General features: G+C 40.2%; 1 protein-coding gene across 1 annotated transcript in view; it reads right to left on the minus strand.

The window, feature by feature from the left end:
• MOV10L1 (Mov10 like RNA helicase 1) overlaps nucleotides 1-18,039 on the minus strand; it is a gene marked incomplete at both ends in the record, with an annotated part of 33,664 nt that extends 15,625 nt beyond the window's left edge. Inside the window, 8 exons of the mRNA XM_079533574.1 lie at nucleotides 67-244; nucleotides 1,076-1,187; nucleotides 1,875-2,069; nucleotides 6,100-6,240; nucleotides 8,229-8,289; nucleotides 9,961-10,117; nucleotides 15,137-15,321; nucleotides 17,946-18,039. Coding sequence (XP_079389700.1) covers nucleotides 67-244; nucleotides 1,076-1,187; nucleotides 1,875-2,069; nucleotides 6,100-6,240; nucleotides 8,229-8,289; nucleotides 9,961-10,117; nucleotides 15,137-15,321; nucleotides 17,946-18,039 — 1,123 coding nt within the window. The remainder of the gene's footprint in view (nucleotides 1-66; nucleotides 245-1,075; nucleotides 1,188-1,874; nucleotides 2,070-6,099; nucleotides 6,241-8,228; nucleotides 8,290-9,960; nucleotides 10,118-15,136; nucleotides 15,322-17,945) is intronic.
• Nucleotides 18,040-18,601: the final 562 nt, after the last annotated feature.

The following is an 18,601-nucleotide window of genomic DNA, read 5'->3' on the forward strand; positions in this document are numbered from 1 at the left end:
ACTGAGTTTGTACTGCAGTAAAAATACTCAACACAGTATTCAGCTTTATATCGCATTACTCACTACCTGCAGCCAGGTGAGGTCTGCCTTCTTCCACTCCTGGCACTTCCAACACTAACAAATTCCCATTCCTTTTCAAAGTAACCCCACACATGTCAAAATTTTTTATTTCCGTTTCCTGATGGATCTCTTCAAGCCACAAGAGAGTAGAAAACTTTGCTTCATAATTTTCCAGATTAAGATGCTGAAAAGAAGAACAGTATACACTACATTTGTAACCTCTACACTGAAGTGCATTCATCCCATCAATCTTTATTACACTAAACATCTCTAAAATTACACTGCACAGCAACCAGGTTGCCAAATAAGGTGCATAAATACAGCACCTAAATAAACTAATCCTTTAAAGTCCCATAACAGACAACACAGAATTTGTATAGTCCCTGGAGCTAAGATAAAGCAGCCAGTCAGCTAAAGAGCTAATGATGTCTTGCCTAACTACAAAGACAGTTTCAACACCTGAATTCAGGGGCACTTTAGAAACAGAATTCTACTGCTCACCAATCCCAGAAAGCATAAAAAAATCTTTGTACATTGCACAAAGACAGAGTCACATCAGCCCGCCCTGTTTGGTTATTACACGGCTTGTGACAAGCTGAAAGAACCTGAACTTTCCCCCTCCGAGCTTAACACATCTCTCTGAAGAGGTTTTTCCAGCAGCACAAAACTCTCTAAACAATCAACAGCAAAGAATGCTTTCACTTAGAATACATTCTCACTTAAATGTGAGTCTAATCAGCAGTGCTGATCTTTTGCCACCTTTTGTAACATCCCTCCCCAGCATCAACAACTTCTCCAATCTTGCAGTTTACCATTTCTCTTTCTTACAAAGCTTGGATTCTGTGACCCACCAAAACCTATTCAAATAAAGGATACAGACAACAGTCAGTCTACTTGCTAACGGTATCTTATCATCTTCTATTACACTACGAGCTACAAAAATTTTTGCCAAATAAAAGCCAGTTTGAAAAGACAAATAAAATAAATTTCCTTATACAAATCTACACTTGCATACCTCTGCAAGGAGAGGCTGAAAGCTCAGAATATCTAACTTCTGCTCCACGCATCTTCTTAACTCGTTTGGTACGGTGTAATGTGGGAGGAAGCTTGGAAATTTTCTGCTACTTCTAAAACAGAAACATACCATATCATTAACTGGTTTTTTAAATTTTATGGGAAGGAAAGCTAATTAACATGCCACATCATTGAAGCTACTAAAAACATACGCATGAAATGAATCCAATGATTGCTTCAAGATTGTAATTCTAAGGTTGCTATTCTGACATGAAAGGTGTTTCAGCTACTGTCTGTACAAAAACATTATGAACCTGCTTTTATCCTCTTTCCTTTTGTCATATTTTTATAACTAAGCAAACAGTGTAAGTTAATATTTAGATTTTTTGAATTATTTGCAATTATTTGCAAAATGAAAAATTCTAAATCAAAGATGAACATCTACAAATTTATCTGATAAGAGGTGCCAAACTGCACTGGAGGATTTAATAAGTCAATTCCAAACGTGATTAAGAGACGAAAAATATGAAATAACTCACTTGTAGGACACAGCTGCACAGTAATCTGATTTGTAAGTTACATTTGTACGTACATAGAAGAGCGTTTCTGTCTGAACAGATTGCAAGGAAATCAAGCAGCTCATTACTAGAAAAACTCTTCTGTCAGTAAAGTCTGAAATTAATTAACATGCTTATAACACTTATGAAAATATGCACAAACTCTTTCAGTTTCACATTTAGCAAATGATATACAACAGCACTACACAAGTAGTATTTTTTCCCCTTTCCAATTCACCATACCTTCTGTATTTGGGGGCAATAACCGTTGTCTTCTTTTGCTGAGGTACTGAAGAAATGTCAACCTTTCTTGCTGAAAATGGCTCCACAGGTGCTATTAGTAATTCTGCTTCATTTGTTACAGTAGTTTCAATACAGCGTCCAATAGTAAAATCAGAAAAACCAAGCAACAAGAGCTCTTTATTGTATCCAGGATTTCTTCAAATAAGAAAAAGTTATGTTCTTGAAATCATCATGTACACATTTTGTTTTCTCTAGTCATAAGTACTATTTTTTTTCCCCAGTGAAAATGTAGTTCTCGTGCCAATTCAGTAGCAATACAACAGCTGCTAACATGGGGCAATTCCCCACTTCACTTCCTTCCCTAGTCCCTTCAGTCCAAGTATCACCTTGCATAATGAAAAAATAAAGTACTTAAAAACTTCTGTTTCATCAAAAGCTTGGCTAAAGAGCAAAATCCCTCTCCTTAACTAGATACAGAATAAGAAGATGACAGGAGTATTACTGTACCTGAACAAGATGAGACAAACATTTCCCTTAGAGGAACCTACACAGTATCCCTTCTGTGTGTACAGCAGCAGCTTAGCTTTGCCTTGCTTAAAGGGACTCAGAACTGAGTCTTAACTACAAACACATCAAGTGGAAAAAGCACAAACTATCCTTTATCTTCTCAAAAACTGTACTTTGTATGTGTAAGTGGGATTGGGGAATGACTGATTAAAAAATAAATAAATAAAAGAAAACAAAACATAGGGAATGTTTTCTTCAGATCCAGTTCTAAGGAACTTAAGACCAAAGCCCCTGGCATACACTTTGTGCTCCAAAACACCTTAATGAGCTCTTCCTACAACTACCCTGAGACAGATTCTCTCACTGGCACTAATGACACAGTTCAATCCTGTTACTGTGTGTCTGAAATAGGAGCATCCCAGAAGGATTCCACCTCACTTTTGCTTTGGCAGGATTACCGCTTTTTCATGCCAACTAATGCGACCTATTCAGGTTAAAGCTGTGGCCTGTTTTCTCTCTGGTATGCACTCAGTGCAGACAATGAACAATGCAGATTCAAAGTCTAGAATTTCAGTCTCTGTGGTCTTTCAAAGTGGCCAGCAAACATTTGTTATCTTCATGCTGCTGTCTCCCATGGAGCGTTGAGCAGACTGTTCTGTATTCTTAGAAGATCCTCAGGCTTTGCGGCATTCACAGTGAAATATAAATTGCTCCTTCTACACCCGCCTTTCTCCATAAAGGCAGGGCAAACTCTCAGGTTACTTTTCAAACTAGACCAAAATCATTTTCCCATGAAAATTCCTCCCCCCGCCACAACACTGAAAGTGTTAACATAAGTGGTCTGCAAGTTAATGCGCTGTTACTTCAATGAGTGTGACAAACAAAGAAATCTGCAAGCCTCCATGAATTATTACCTTAAGGAAGAAAGCCTTTTTTCTCCAGCCCAGATAACTTGCATTTAATGTCACTGACCAGGAAAGTTTGAGATTAGGATATGCAACAATGTGAACATGATTTCAGAGTACTTAGACTGAAGGAAACACATCAGCCAAAAACAACAAAAACAAACCCTAGAAATATTAGCTCTAGTGCTCATGGAACTACTGACTTCTAAATGAAAATATAACCAACTGTAAAAGTTACCTTCACTTTACTGCCTTTCTCCATAAAATATCTAGTTCTGACTATATTTCATCATTAACTACTAACTTTTCATTTGACAAAAAATCAGAACTAAGTGTTGAATGTTCAATTTCCAGTACAGATGTCTAAACCCTTTGCTAATGCATACCAGCTTACTTTACACCAAAAAAACTCCACAACATTCTACGATTGGGTGACTCATCTAATGGATGAGAAAAAGACTGTGGATGTAATGCACCTAGTAGAGTCAAAGGCTTTATGACTGCCTCTTACAGTATTCTCCTGGAGAAGCTGGAAGCCCATGGCTTGCATAGCTGTAATCTTTGCTGGGTAAAAAACTGGCTGGACGGCTGGGCCCAGAGAGCAGTGGTGAATGGAGTTAAATGCAGCTGGCAAAGGGTCAATAGCGGTGTTTCTCAGGGTATCAGCATTAGGCCCAGCCCTGTATGTTATATCTTTATTGATAATCTGGATGAGGGGACTGAATGCACCCTCAGTAAGCCTGCAGATGATGCCAAGCTGGGTGGAAGTATTGATCTGCCTGGGAGTTAGGAAGCCCCTACAGAGGGATCTGCATAGGACAGACCAGCAGGCTGAGGCCAACTGTATAATCTTCAACAATACCAACTTCTGGGTCCTGTACTTTGGTCGCAACAATACCATGCAATGCTATCAGCTTGGGACAGAGTAGCTAACAAGCAGCATAGAAGGAAAAGGTTTTGGGGGTGTTATTTGACAGCTCAACACAAGCCAGCAGTGAGCCTAGGTGGCCAAGGACGATGGCATTCTGGTTTGTATCAGAAACAGTGCAATCAGCAGGAGAGGAAGGTGAACATCCCTCAGTACTTGCAACTGGTGAGGTTGCACCTTGAGTACTGTGCTCACTTTTGGACCACTTACTACAAGAAAGACACTGAGGCCCAAAGAAGGGCAACAACGCTGAGGAAGGGTCTGGAGCACAAGAACAGCTGAACAAACTGGGACTGTTCAGTCAGGACAAGAGGAAGCTCATAAGAGTTTGTCTTATTGCTCCCTACAGCCTCCTAAGAGGAAGCTGTGGCAAGCTGGAGGTTGGCCTCTTCTCAGATCATTAGTGATGAGAAGTAAATAACAGTCCTAAGTTGTGCCAGAGGAGGTTCAGTTTTAGGAAGAATTTCTTATAAGAAAGAGCAGTTAGGCACCGGAACAAGTTACACAGGGAGGTGGTAGAGTCACTGCCTCTGATGTTCAAGAAATGGGTACATGTTGCACTGAGTGACATGGTTTAGTGGGCATGGTGGTGGTGAGCTGATGATTGGACTGGATGATCTTAGAATCATTAAGATCGACAACTACCACTATGATCTGTTTCTGTTACATCAATCAGTACAAAGAAATACTTACACAGCTGTGCATATGATCACTATGGATGTTTTTCCACCTGGCGGGATGACAATTTCTTTGGTTATATCAGCATCATCTCTTGGTTGCTGTACATCTCTCTGCTCTTCTCTATGACACAGATTCTGATCTTTAACCAGGGAAAAGTTTTCTTCTGTCTTTGATAAATTTATTTCCTGAGGATTTACTCCTTCTGCAGAAAACAGATAATAATAAATTCTATTGTCAGAATTGTTATGGCTAGCATAGACAAGCCTTTTCAAACAAACTTATGGGTCTTCTGTGGAGTCTGCACACACAGTTTAAAATGGTAACATTTGACTGTACCTGAAATGATTCCATTCTTCATAATGGATGTATTAGTCAATGACTGTGATGCTGCTCCACAGGAACTCACTGCAGCTTTTGCAATGCTTTCTTGATTTGCTGGAGAAGATGACAGATATGCTGCTGGACTATTCTGGTATTTTTGAGGAATCTGAAAACTGAATTGCTTGTCTTTCACCCATCCAGCTAATCTGCAGCTTATTAAGGACTGTGGTACACTCCCTTTATTCCTAGAAGTAGTTATGAGATTAATCATATAATTAAACTCACTGACAGCATTGATAACGGGAAGCTTAATCCTACATAAAATCCTAATTGTTCATGGGGTTAATTCACCACTGTTTCATAACTAGCATATCAGCAAGAAACTGCTCTGCTTCTTCTAATTCACAAGGACTAGAATTCTGCTAGATGTTAGTACTTCTAGGTCATATCAAGTACCATATGAAATCCAGCAGAAGAATCAGCAATATACATACAGAAATACTGTCTGTAAACTGTAAGTAACAGTAAACCCTTCTCCCCAGTGATAGGGAAATTAACCTTAGGAAATAAGAAGACATCACAACAAACAGAACATTCAGTTTTGACTCCATTTCTGCATCCATACCCAAAAAACTAGGATTTAAAAGAGACTTATGATTGGAAAGTTGCAGAACACTTTCTGAAAATTGCAGGCTCTTTAAAAAGATCATCCTAATGTCATTAATTCTAACAAGAAAAACTTCTCCAAAATCCCTGTATTCATGGGTTATTTGAAAACCATAAATGACAACATTAACAATGAGAGACTTCTGTACAAAATAGAGGTTTACAGACTACAGAGTAGTGGAATGGAAAAAAGATCAGAACAAGCAGAAGGGCTTACTCTATCCAAATGATCATGCTTCTAGATTCCCCCTGCTTCATAGTTCCAAAATCAGTTATTTTTGATACCTCCAGCCCTCCTTTGTTTCTCATTAAGTTTTCATAAGGTTCATCTGTATCATGTCCATTTGACTGAGACTCCCTGTAAGAAGATTGAATTTTATAATAGTAGTCTTGAAACAAACAGACTTCAAAAGTATTTTAACTCAGCACACTCAGGAAGTATCTTGGATTAAGAACTATCATACCAAAGAACAGTGACAATGTTTATGCAGAAGCAGCTGAGAGAATTGACCTCCTCAGCTACTTACACTTCCTGAACCTTTAGGTTACCTTTATTAGTTTAAGCAAAAAAATAAAAACAGCAAGCCTTTCATCAATACCACTGTAAACCGGAGTAAAAACTTGAATACGAGATTAAAATGATTAAGAAGCTAGCTCTTTCTTGAAGAGCTGAAGCAAATGGCGATTGAAGCTACTGTGGAACTCCTTGGGAGCTGAAGCAGGAAACATCAGAGACCAGGTCCTTAGCAACAGTCCTACTCAGCACTGGAGCTTGAAAGAGAAAATGAACAGACTGTTTAAAGGTTTTCAAAGATGTAAATGCTTGGGGTGCATCTTCTGCCTACTGCAACAATCTGAAAGAAGTACAAAATGGAAAAAAGTTGAAAAAAAAAAAAAGCTGGAAACCAAAAAGCAACCTTAAGCACTACTGTTGCACTACTGAAGAAAGCCTACAAGGCCAAAGTCACAAACTTCTTGTCGCTCTCAATGATCTGACTGGCTACTTGTAAAAGACATCTTAAAAACTGTTTCTACTCCTTCACTAGAAAGACTATTCAGTTAGTTAAAAAGGCATTTCAATAGAGTTTAATAACGTCTCCAATATTTGTATACTCTAAGGTACTCCTTAGTTACCCAATGCAGCAAAGTAGAAAATTAACACAGTTGTTCTTCATTAGCTACATCAGAGCTGACCCTCAAAGCCCACTCCTGTACCTGTGTCACGGCAACCCCCACTCTAAGTACAAGCTGGGGGATGTAAGGATGAAGCACAGCCCTGCTGAAGAAGATGTGAAGTGTACTGGTGCACAGTAAGCTGGATATGAGCCAGCAATGTGTCCTCACAGCCCACCATATCCTGGGCTGCATCAAATGATTCACTGCCAGCAGCTCAAGAGAGGGGATCCTGCCCCTCTATTCTGCACTGGTGTAGATCTCAACTGGAGTAATCCAGATGTGGAGAACTCAGCACAGGAGAGACCCGGACTTGTTGAAGCACATCTAGAGTAAAGCCACAAAAATGGTGCAAGGGATGGAACACCTCCCCTGTGAGGACAGGCTGAGAGAGCTGAGGCTCTTCAATCTGGAGAAGAGAATGCTCCAGGGAGATCTAAAAGCAGCCTTCCAGTACCTAACGAGGGACCTCTATGAAAGAAGGGCACAGATTCTTTAGCAGGGTCTTTTGTGATAGGACGAGGGGAAATAGTTTCAAAACTAAAGATTTAGACTGAGTGTATGGAAATTCTGATTTATTTATTTTTACAATAAAAGTAGTAAAGCACAGGAATGAGTTGCCCAGGGAGGTGGCAAATACTTCATCCCTAGAAACATTCAAGGACAGACTGGATGGAGCTCTGAGCTGCAGATGCCCCTGTTCATTGCAGGTGAGATGAACTACATGATCTCCAAAGGTCCCTTCATACACAAAAGATTCTATGATCTTCTGTAGAGACAGAACAAAGTAAATTATCCCACAGACAATATTTTTGAGGCTTACAAAGATCTGTGGTGCTCTCCTTTGGACTATCTGATTGGTTCACTGCTTATCTTCTGCCAGAAGAATCAGCCCACCAAGAACTGCTTGCACCAAGAATGCTAGCTTGAATTCGTGAGCCCAGCTCCAGATCTCTCCTGCAGAAGTGCTATTGACTTTACTTCATATTCTGCACTTGTGTAGTGGACTACTTCACGAAATTTTGCTTCTTCCCATATTTAACTACTTTATTTCATACCAGTTTTATTAAGGTTTCTAACAGTCCAATCCTCAGTAGAAGAGCAATGCAGACTACAGATGAAATAAAAGCATGAGTTTGGCATTTATTAAACTCAGTAAAATTCAATCCTTGCCCAGCTATATCTCTGAGCTCAACCTGTTTTACTTCTTCAATAGGTGCAGATCCTCCACATTCTGGAAAGGAAGGAGAAAAAGCCAGGGCTAAAACGTATCACTCTCATCTTCCCAACAGACACAAGAAAAATTAAACTGCAATTTATCTCTACTTGTTAGCAAGTGGAAAGAGAACAAAAGAATAAATGTTACCCATTCTGGTCGACTGGAGTCAAGCAGAGAGCTCTCCAAACATAAAATGACTGACTGCTCTCCACCACAACCACATTCACTAGATCATTTATACGTGGTGAATAGCCATAAGGAAGTCTCAGTGAATCCAGAGTGAAAAATATACTCTCATCTACTGTACCAGTTCTTCCACACATGCTGGAAATGTGGACCTGCAACAGTTGTTATTCAGTGTTATTTGGTATTATTTGCTTAAGCTAAGAGACATGGAACCAATGCTTAGTTTTCTCTGCCCTAGTCATACTAGTTTTAAAAGTACAGAATAATCAGAGATCCAGAATACATGAAAGACAAATATACAACTCTTACCTTGAATCATTATTTGTCTTTAGCTCTCAAAGTGTAGGAAACAGAAGCACTTAGCTAAGTATTAGGCCCCACGGGAGAGTGCTATGTGCACATTGGACTGAACTGCACCACCTGTCTTGCAGCATAGCAACTTACCTAATTTATACTTCAGTATTAGCAGTCAAAACAGAAGGAATTTTCTTTTCCCACAATCAACAAACAAGTATTATTCTCTATAGAAATTTAAGTAAAATATGAAAATCCATAAAATCAATATAAGTTTTCCTAGAAGGCACAAATATTTTCAGGAAAATAAAGGGAGCACTACTATTTTAAATACAAAATGGTTGGACAATTTAAACACTAAAAGAAGTAATGACTAAGAAGTAAAGTGGAATTTATTAAGAGTCTGAAAATCCATGCATCCTTATTACAATCAGTGTAACCAGACCAACACTATGCACCCAAGTTCAGAATTGATAGCCAGTACATAAGTTAATCACCCTGTACTAACTAGAATGTGTACACGTTTTCAAAAAGCTTAGTTATAAATAAGCTACAATCATTATAATCCCTTGTGGAGTTGATATCTTGCAATATACTGTGTTACATACGATCTAGCAATACTTGCAAGTCCAGAAGCACCCACAAAACCCCCACTTCACACAAGATTCCTCTTGTCAAAATAAATTTACAGTAATTTACCTTGTCCACTCGCTTGTATCTCAAAGGCTTCACAGCAACTGCTCTACTGTTCCATGTTCCTGGATTAATGAAATACTTTGCTTGCACACAGTCACCCACACAAGGTCTAAAACCTACATAAAATAGAACATTTCTCAAGTTCAATTGCTATCTATTACATTTATATTATGCCCATGCAGAACTGGTTTAAGTTAAATAACGTGATCAGCCAAAACAAGTTGTTCAGATTCACTGAGTGTGAGCTTTTCTTTTCAGCTCTTCCTGTCTCCAGTAGGTTCTGACAAACTCCTTAATCGAAGCCAGTGGAAAGTACACTTGTGTACACCATGACTGGTTGTAAATCATGCTCTGTGAAAATGATCACGTTGCTTCCTTTGTGCAAACAGGTTGCTTCCTTTTCTTTGTTTCACTACACACACTTCCACTCAGAACTGCTCTGGGATGTGGACTGTGTGCTTACCAGATAAGCAGAAATTAAGAAAGAAAAACAAGAAAGCTCCTACATACCTTCACAGACATCTTCCATCATGAAAAGAGTATTGTGACTAATATAGCCACCATCCTTAGAGAGAGAGGTGATATTACCAACTAATATTTTCATATGTAGTTCAGTAGCACTACAAGCAGTACCGTAGTCTTCCCATGTACTCTGGACCGCATCTACCTGTTTTTATCATAAAAAACAAAAAAAACCACAACAGAAACATTCACAGAGCTGACACTTACAAACATGTATATTTAAAAGGGCTCTTATTATAAATCTCAGAATTCCAACTGCTGCTGGAAGTCAATCTCCTTACCAGATCATTATGTACTCATAGCAGTTGTTCATTTTTGTATATATGTTTAAAAAAACAAGTACTAAACAGCAAGTACCTTCCCCTTTAAGAGTCTGTTGCATTATGCTTCATAGTTGTCAGTGCTATAATTACAAATTAATCTGCAAAGTCCTTTTGATGCTCTTGTTTAAGTCTACTGGAAGTTTTCTTAACATTATACTGACAACAAAAACTGTATCTTCAGACTTGCTGAATTAGAACATCAAGCAAGAAACATAAATGTTTTCAAAATGCTGCTTATGAACACATGCATTTTACTCTGCCTCTCAATCATTCTTCTGTCACTGAAAGTAGAAAAATCCAAACATCTGATTCTTAAGTGCTCTCCCTATTACCACCTCATACATAAGTTTATTTACTTAAGCAGGCCTTTGCGGAGCACAGACCACAAACTGTCAATGTATACAAACCCTTTTTTCCCCTAGCTGCACTGGGGCAAAGATAACAGCATCTCTGGTCACACTTACTCCACAAGCATTCTAACAATTCTTAGAAATTTCTCTTCCTTGCTATTGAAGTGCCAGTACCAGGAGGGCTTCCGGAGTCCCTGCTCTACAGTTCAAACACTTGCTCTTCAGAGTTTCTTTGCTCTCTGCAAGGACTGGTAGAACCATTAACAACATCAATACCACTGGATAGAAGCACTTACTGATGGTTCAGCAAGAACTGCTGACTCAGATGGTACGTAGAGAAACTGCACTGTGCAAGAAAGGAGATCTCAAATTCTTTTATGAGGCTAATGGGCATGAGGATTGAGGAAAGCATAAAGAAAACATGCAAGGCATGTCTGCGGTGATTAAACAAACTCAATGAAATGCCTAGAGACAACCTTTTCAATGAATAATATACATACAGTACAAGCCAGAGCATTAAGTTAACACAGTCAATTATATTCTACTCTTTTTAAAACAGAATTCCATAAAAAATTAATTCAGAAAGCAAGTGTTCACAAATTCAAAACCAAAATAAAGAAGCTGAACAGTAAGCTAGAACAATGTAAGTAACTAAAACAATAAAAATAACTGAATGGAAAAGGGAACAAAAATAGCTGCAGTGTTTTCATTTCCACAGGAAGATTAGAAACTCAGAATGTATTTTCTTAATATATAAGGAAAAAAAAGTCACCAGTGACAAAAGTCCATACCTTGCTGTCTATCCTTTGCAGATCAGCATTTATGCACAGATGGAAAACACAGTTCTACACCCAGGCTTCTCACAAACACTACAAATAATTTTACACTGGTTAAATGCTATTACTATATTTTTCACAAGACATTTTTTGAGGCACAATTTTCACCCAGAACATTACAAAGCAAGATATTAATTGGTTATTCTTGATCATACATTGGTGTAGGGAACCTGCTTTGGCACGGGGGTTGGACTCGATGATCTCTGGAGGTCCCTTCCAACCCCTACAATTCTGTGATTCTGTGATACAGATCTTAATGCAGATACTGACATATCGCCTCAAAACAAGAGCAAGGCACTGAAGCTCCCTGAACCAGCCTTTGAGTTGGCTTTTCTTACAATAGAGCCCTGCTTAGCAAAGGAATTGACAAAGAACTCTAAGAGAATATATAGTGTCCATGTAAGATTTACACAGTGAGCAGGAAGACTCGTCCAGGAGGACACCTCGCACGTACCTCCTGTGGTATCACGCATGGTAACTGCTGAGCTAACAGCACGACTGATCAGATCTCAGTACACTCCATTACAGCAGCTCTTACACCGTTTACTGTAAACAACACCACACTTTGCACAAGTGAGATGCAGTCACAAAGCTGTTCCAGTCTGGAGTAATTACAAGTCTAAATCAATTTATTCCCAAAAGCTTACAAAATATGCTATGATATAAAAAGCCACTACATCAAGGGAAACAATTACCCCATTTATTCATTATTGTGTATACAACACTGCATGCAGTTTTGTGTCAGTATGATAACATTTTCAGGAAGTTATTTGTTTTCTCCTGCCTGAGGGATTAAAGAATCTTATTTCCCTATGCTCAGAAGCTGTGACTGAATCGCTATTGACTGCTTCAAGCAATGCTCTCAATACATCTCAACTTTGTGCTGCTATGTAGAAAGTGATCCACAGTTTAAATGAAGAGTATAGAACAAATTCAATTTGTTTTTATTCAAGTATTTAGAACACGTCTTTGGAGAAGGGACAACAGTGCTCTTCTACTGCAACCCTACAGGTCTGGGGAGGAGTGGCTGGAAAGCTGCCTGATGGAAAGGGACCCTGGTGCTCTGATGGACAGTTGGCTGACAATGAGCCAGCTGTGTGCCCTGCTGGCCAAGAAGGCCAGTGGCATCCTGCCTTGTATCAGGAATGGTGTGTGAGTAATCCTGCCCCTGTACTCAGCATTGGTGAGGCCTCACCTCAAGCACTGTGTTTTGGGCACCTCAGTACAGAAAGGATGTGGAGGTGTTGGAGCAGGTCCAGAAAAGGGCAACAAGTCTTGTGAAGGGCTTGGAGAATGTGCCCTACAAGGAGAGACTGAATCTGAGAGGGCACTGGGGATGCTCAGACTGGGGAAAAGGAGGCTGAGGGAAGACCTTATTGCTCCCTTCCAATACCTGAAATGTGCTTACAGTGAGAGTGGGGTTGGTCTCTTCTCACTGGTGACAGGACAAGGGGAAATGGCCTCAAGTTGCTCCATGGTAAGTGTAGGTTGGATATCAGGAAACACTTCTTTACAGAAAGGGTTGTTAAGCACTGCAATGGGCTCCCCAAGGGGGTGATTGAGTCACCATCCCTGGGTGTTTAAAAACCATTTGGATGTGGCGCTCAGGGACATGATTTAGCAGAGGGTTGTTACGGTAGTATGGTTAGATTGTGGTTGAACTCCATCTTTAAGGTCTTTTCCAAACTGAGTGACTCTCTGATTCTAACCAAAGATGAAAATCCATGACTTCTAATGTAGAAAACAGTATAATTATGATTACTCTTGTTTAAAAGTAATCCCAGATGCATTTCTTTTTCTAATCTGAGAAGAACAGTTAAATAATTTTCTTTTATTTGCAAGACCTTACAGACTACCACATCCTTTGAAGACAGGCTTTGTCTCCTTGCTTATTGGATTCTACTAAAAATAAAATAAGAGCAAGACTTCTCTTTCACTAGATTACCTTCCATGTTTTGTTTTAGCCATATAGTCTGACTCTCTTCCTACTGCTTTTTTTTTTTTTTCCTTAATCTCACTTAAACAACGAAACTGCACTGTCTTCAAAATGAAGTGGTTTCACTGAAGAAAAGCTCCCCCATCATTTTACCGCTTGGAGTTATCCGATATATTTCTAAGAGGAAAAAAAGATTTTATTCACTTCAGAAATATGAACAATTACTAAAGTATATACTGGATAAAAGGAGGGAAGAAAACAGAGAAAAATGGAAGTATGCAACCTTTGAAGTTTTCCTGGAATCAAGTATTAAAAAGATGTCTTAAATCCAGGTAAAAAAATAAAAACATAAAAAAAATCATCACCATGACCCAAACTCATTCTTATGAACTATTAACAACTCAGAAATAGTTTGAGCTCATTAGTCATTAGCTAAGTAGTTACAGACCTTCAAGTCTGTTGAATTTCAGATACCTGGAATGTTAAAATAAATGGATCAAATCCTTGATTTTTAAGGGAAGGGGTCTAATCTTACTTTGGTTTGTTAGCAACCAAATTGCTGCACATGTCAAGATAGCATTAACTTGCTTCCATCATGCAGCTGGTTACTGCTGAATGCTGCTGGCAACTGACAAAAATGTCTCAAACAAGAAACAAAATCAGGATTAAAAAAAAAAAAACAAATCAGAATATGTATGGCATAAAAGAAAGGCAGGAGGCTTCAGAAATCCCAAATCAATTCAAGTTTTTTTTACCTCCTTTCTCTAGTTTATAGGCACACTGTCTGTTGATTTAGTTTAGTAAAGGTAAGTGAACAGCAATTATTAAGTTTTTAAATCTGGTAACTGGCTATTAAACTCACATTTCATAACTTCTGTTAATAACTTACACTTCCTAACTGAAGCACAATGCCTGATGTCACTGTGATGACTGTGTTCCTTATAATAGCACGACCTCTTAAGTTCCTTAACTACAAAATAACAATTTAAAGACAACTACATTAACTTTGAAATCACAATCACATTGAGATTGGCTCCGCATAGGCAGCTTGTGTCCAGCTGGACTCACTCATTTTAGCTTGCACTGCTGTTCAGACGAGTTTGGTAGACGAAATACAATAGTTCACTGCTGTACTTAAAGTGAAATGCAGCTAAGCCGAGTAGATACAAGCCAAAAAGATGGGTTTTGTACCACCCAGCTACCAACTGCTCCTCCTGTCAGCCTTTCAAGCACCAGTCATGTTAACGTACAAAAGGCCACAGCTTTTCTGTGTGAGAGAGCTCAATTTTCACAGGCACCTTAAAGTTAAGCCTATACGATTAAAGAATTACAGTAGGTAAAAGTTGGAAGGAATGGATAATCAAGCCTTAAGTGAGTTCACAGATGAAGTGTCAAAAAAATGATAAAATAACTCTGAAGTTTAGAAAAAAAAAAAAAACAATAAGCAAATTTGTCACAAGTGTAATTAAATATTGACACAATTACTTCAACGTTAGTATTTACTGCATGCAGACCGATTGTCAGAGAATGAGAACAAAAGGATAATATTCTAAAGGAAATTGAATAAAATAAAAACAAGTCCAAACTCACACGTTCCCAGTAGGTGAAGTGCTGGCAGATTCGTACTGTTCAGGAGACTAAGTACGTAGGGACTTCTAAAGTCTCAACTTACAGAGAGAGTGAGACTCTGAGAGACTACTGTTGATATTCATCTCTTACCTTGATAGCCCTCAAGCCATTCGATATTTTGTCCTCTTCAACAGTAGCAATAACTTCCTGTCCTACAGCCAGCGGCATATTGTTTACAACAGCATGTTCTGTGAAAACTATCAGGTCATTTATCATTCCATAATCATTGCAAAATCTTGTCACCACTCCTCGAACAGCTTTTAGCTCTTTGTCACCTGCATTCATAGGAAAAGGTCTGAGGTAAAAGCAAACCACTTGTTCACAGAACCATTCAACAAGTAATGAATGAATGCCACCAAGAGTGCTATCATTTTAATTAAAAAAAATAATCATCCCCTTGTCCAACTTAAATATGAAATTGTTTAGTTTGCAACTGTTGATATTTTTAAAACTTGAAGCCTTACAGTGAGTTATGGTTTCAATTAATGAAAAATGCTACTTAAGCAAAAATAATGTTTGTCTTGAAACTGTATGAAAGAAATGTATTATGAAAAGCTTGAGATTAAAACAACAGCCACAACAACAACAAAAAGGAAACTGCAAGCTAAACGACTTTTCTCAAGGGCTCTAGTCCAACAACTATCTTCAATATTCTCCACACTAAAAGAAAACAGTTCTCAACATTGTTTGCATAGAGAATCTAACACATCTGAGATTTCTATACTGCAGGAAGAGGTAAAGTGAATAAGCACGCTGTTATATAAATCAATTATTCACAGCTGTTTATGTTACAGTTAATATGCCCATGAACTGAGATGTACTGTTCATCTGGAAAGCCATAGTTTCAAATCTTTTGAATTAGATGTAGTATATACCTACTAATTAATGAAACTTCTACACAACAGCACTGAACTACACTTTCAGGCTTAAACTAACACACTTCTGCCCACTTCTCATTTTCAATGTATTATTAGCTATGCTAACAACCAAGATTGTGGGATGCATTAAAAAGAGTGTGGCCAGCAGGTCGAGGGAAGTGATCCTCCCCCTCTACTCTGCCCTGGTAAGGCCTCATCTGGAGTACTGCATCCAGTTCTGGGCTCTCCAGTACAAAAAAGACAGGGATCTCTTGGAAAGAGTCCAGTGGAGGGACACAAAGATGGTGAAGGGCCTGGAGCATCTCCCCTATGAGGAAAGGCTGAGTGAACTGGGTCTGTTCAGCCTTGAGAAAAGAAGACAGAGGGGACCTGATCCAGGTCTATAAGTATCTAAGGTGTGGGGGGCAGAATGGCGAGGCTGGACTCTTTTCAGTGGTGAGTGGAGACAGGACAAGGGGAAACGGCCAGAAACTGCAGCATAGGAAGTTCCGCACAAATGTGCGCAAGAACTTCTTTACAGTGAGGTGACGGAGCACTGGAACAGGCTGCCCAGGGAGGTGGTGGAGTCTCCTTCTCTGGAGATGTTCAAGACCTGCCTGGATGCCTACCTGTGCGACCTGCTGTAGGGAACCTGCTTTGGCAGGGGGGTTGGACTCGATGATCTCTGGAGGTCCCTTCCAACCCCTACAATTCTGTGATTCTGTGATTGTTAATGGAGTAGCGTATTTTGCTTTCTGTATTCATACATACACAAAAAGCACCTCTTAGTAGTTTCAGTAAACTGTTATTTTTAAGATCCCTTTACATTTATTATAGTTGGTGTTTATCTTACAGCTGACACAGAGCCTCTACTGAAGCCATCTGGAGCACTCCGCCATGTTAAGCCTCCCTACATACTTGGTCCAACCTCAAGCACTCAGTACTATCTTACAATCCAGACATAGCATTACCACACGTGGAAAAAAACCAATACATTTCTACAGTAAAAAATACTAAAAAAACACACATACGTTTTTCAAACCTAAAGACAACATTCTGTTTAAAAGCTGTAATGTTGTAAATAGCACCTGTGAGGCTCCACATGCAAGAGAGACAGCTCTCTCCATTGCGATGCACTCAGCTCACAGAGGCAGTGGCTTAGAAACAAACATTCCAGTGGGAGCTCATGTAAAAACCCTCAGAACATGTTGGTAGCACACTTGAGAACACGCAGCAGGACGAGCACATGATGGACTGCACTTGTACAGTTATGCAGTGCAATGTACAGCACTTACATCCCAAACTAAGTTTAAGCTACCTGAGTAAGAAGGCAACCTGTAATACCTCTTTTCATTGCTTGTCCTAGATTTAGACAGAAGTGTCTCTTGGCTTCTCATGTGTGTAACTGTGGAGCTGCCCCTTCCTCCTGCACAATACCTCTGTGTAAATCCACTGAAAGCACCCTAAACACGAACCATTCTGAAGCCTCCAAACATTGAGGTTATGCTGTCACCTCCATCAACAGCCCAACAGAAATTAGTTTATTCACAGAAACAGCGTCACATGGGAAGGCTGAAGGCACCCACTGCCCACCATCACAACGGGCCTTCACACCCTGCTCTGTATCATAGAATCATAGAATCACAGAATGGTCTGGGTTGAAAAGAACCACAATGATCATCTGGTCGCAAACCACCAGACCAGGCTGCCCAGAGCCACGTCCAGCCTGGCCCTGAATGCCTCCAGGGATGGGACATCCACAACCTCCTTGGGCAACCTGTTCCAGTGTCACCAACTTCTGTGTGAAAAACTTCCTCCTAATATCTAACCTAAGCTTCCCCTGTCTCAGTTTAAAACCATTCCTCTCAGTACTCTCACCACAGACCAACACACTCGGGGAGATGCTGTGAGAAACAGCTGCCAGGCACAGCACTGCATGGCTCGGAAACTAAAAGCCAGCCCTTTCCCCCTTGTTTCCTTCCTGAAGCAGGCCGCTCCCAGCCCAGCCCCTTCACCTGGGACAAGACCACCGCGGCCCTCACCACCAGCCTGGTGCAAGCTCCACACCCAGCTGCACAGTCGAACTGGAACTTCTACCTGAGTCCGTCCACCTCGCAACTCCTCCTTCCTCGCCATCCGCAGATCTCCAGAAGTAGGAGAACACCCTGGAGAGAAAGCCGAGCATCGCGCACAGCCTCACCACCCCAAACACAGCGCCCGCTCACACACCACTGCGGCCTCCCCGCCGCGCCGCCGGCCAATCACGGCGCTGGCTCGGAGTCACGTGACGGGCCATTCGGCCGCAGCTGCCAGCTGTGCCTTCCCGCCGCGGGCGCGTGGTAGGGGCGGGCTCGGTATGGTGGCTGTTGTTTGTGCTCGTGTTGTGCCTTCGGGTGCTAAGCGGGTGCTAAGCGCGGCCCGCTGATGTGGAGAAGCAGAGTACAGGGGAGAGTGCATGCATGCAAGCGATTATATGATGACTGTATGATTCTATGAATCACGTTGTTGAGTTACTGTAATAACAACAGAAGCATGCTTCAAAGCACTAGAACTCTAGAATTATAAATTTGGTAAACAGCAGAACAAAGGATTTGGTCTCCTTCCTTCCCACCCCACCCCCCCCTCCTTTAGATGCTGAAAGGCAGATTTCAGGTCTCCCTGGAGCCTTCTCTTCTCCAGGCTGAACAGCCCCAGCTCC

Source organism: Tetrao urogallus (genome assembly GCF_951394365.1).
Source record: "Tetrao urogallus genome assembly, chromosome: 1".
NCBI classification, from domain to species: domain Eukaryota; kingdom Metazoa; phylum Chordata; class Aves; order Galliformes; family Phasianidae; genus Tetrao; species Tetrao urogallus.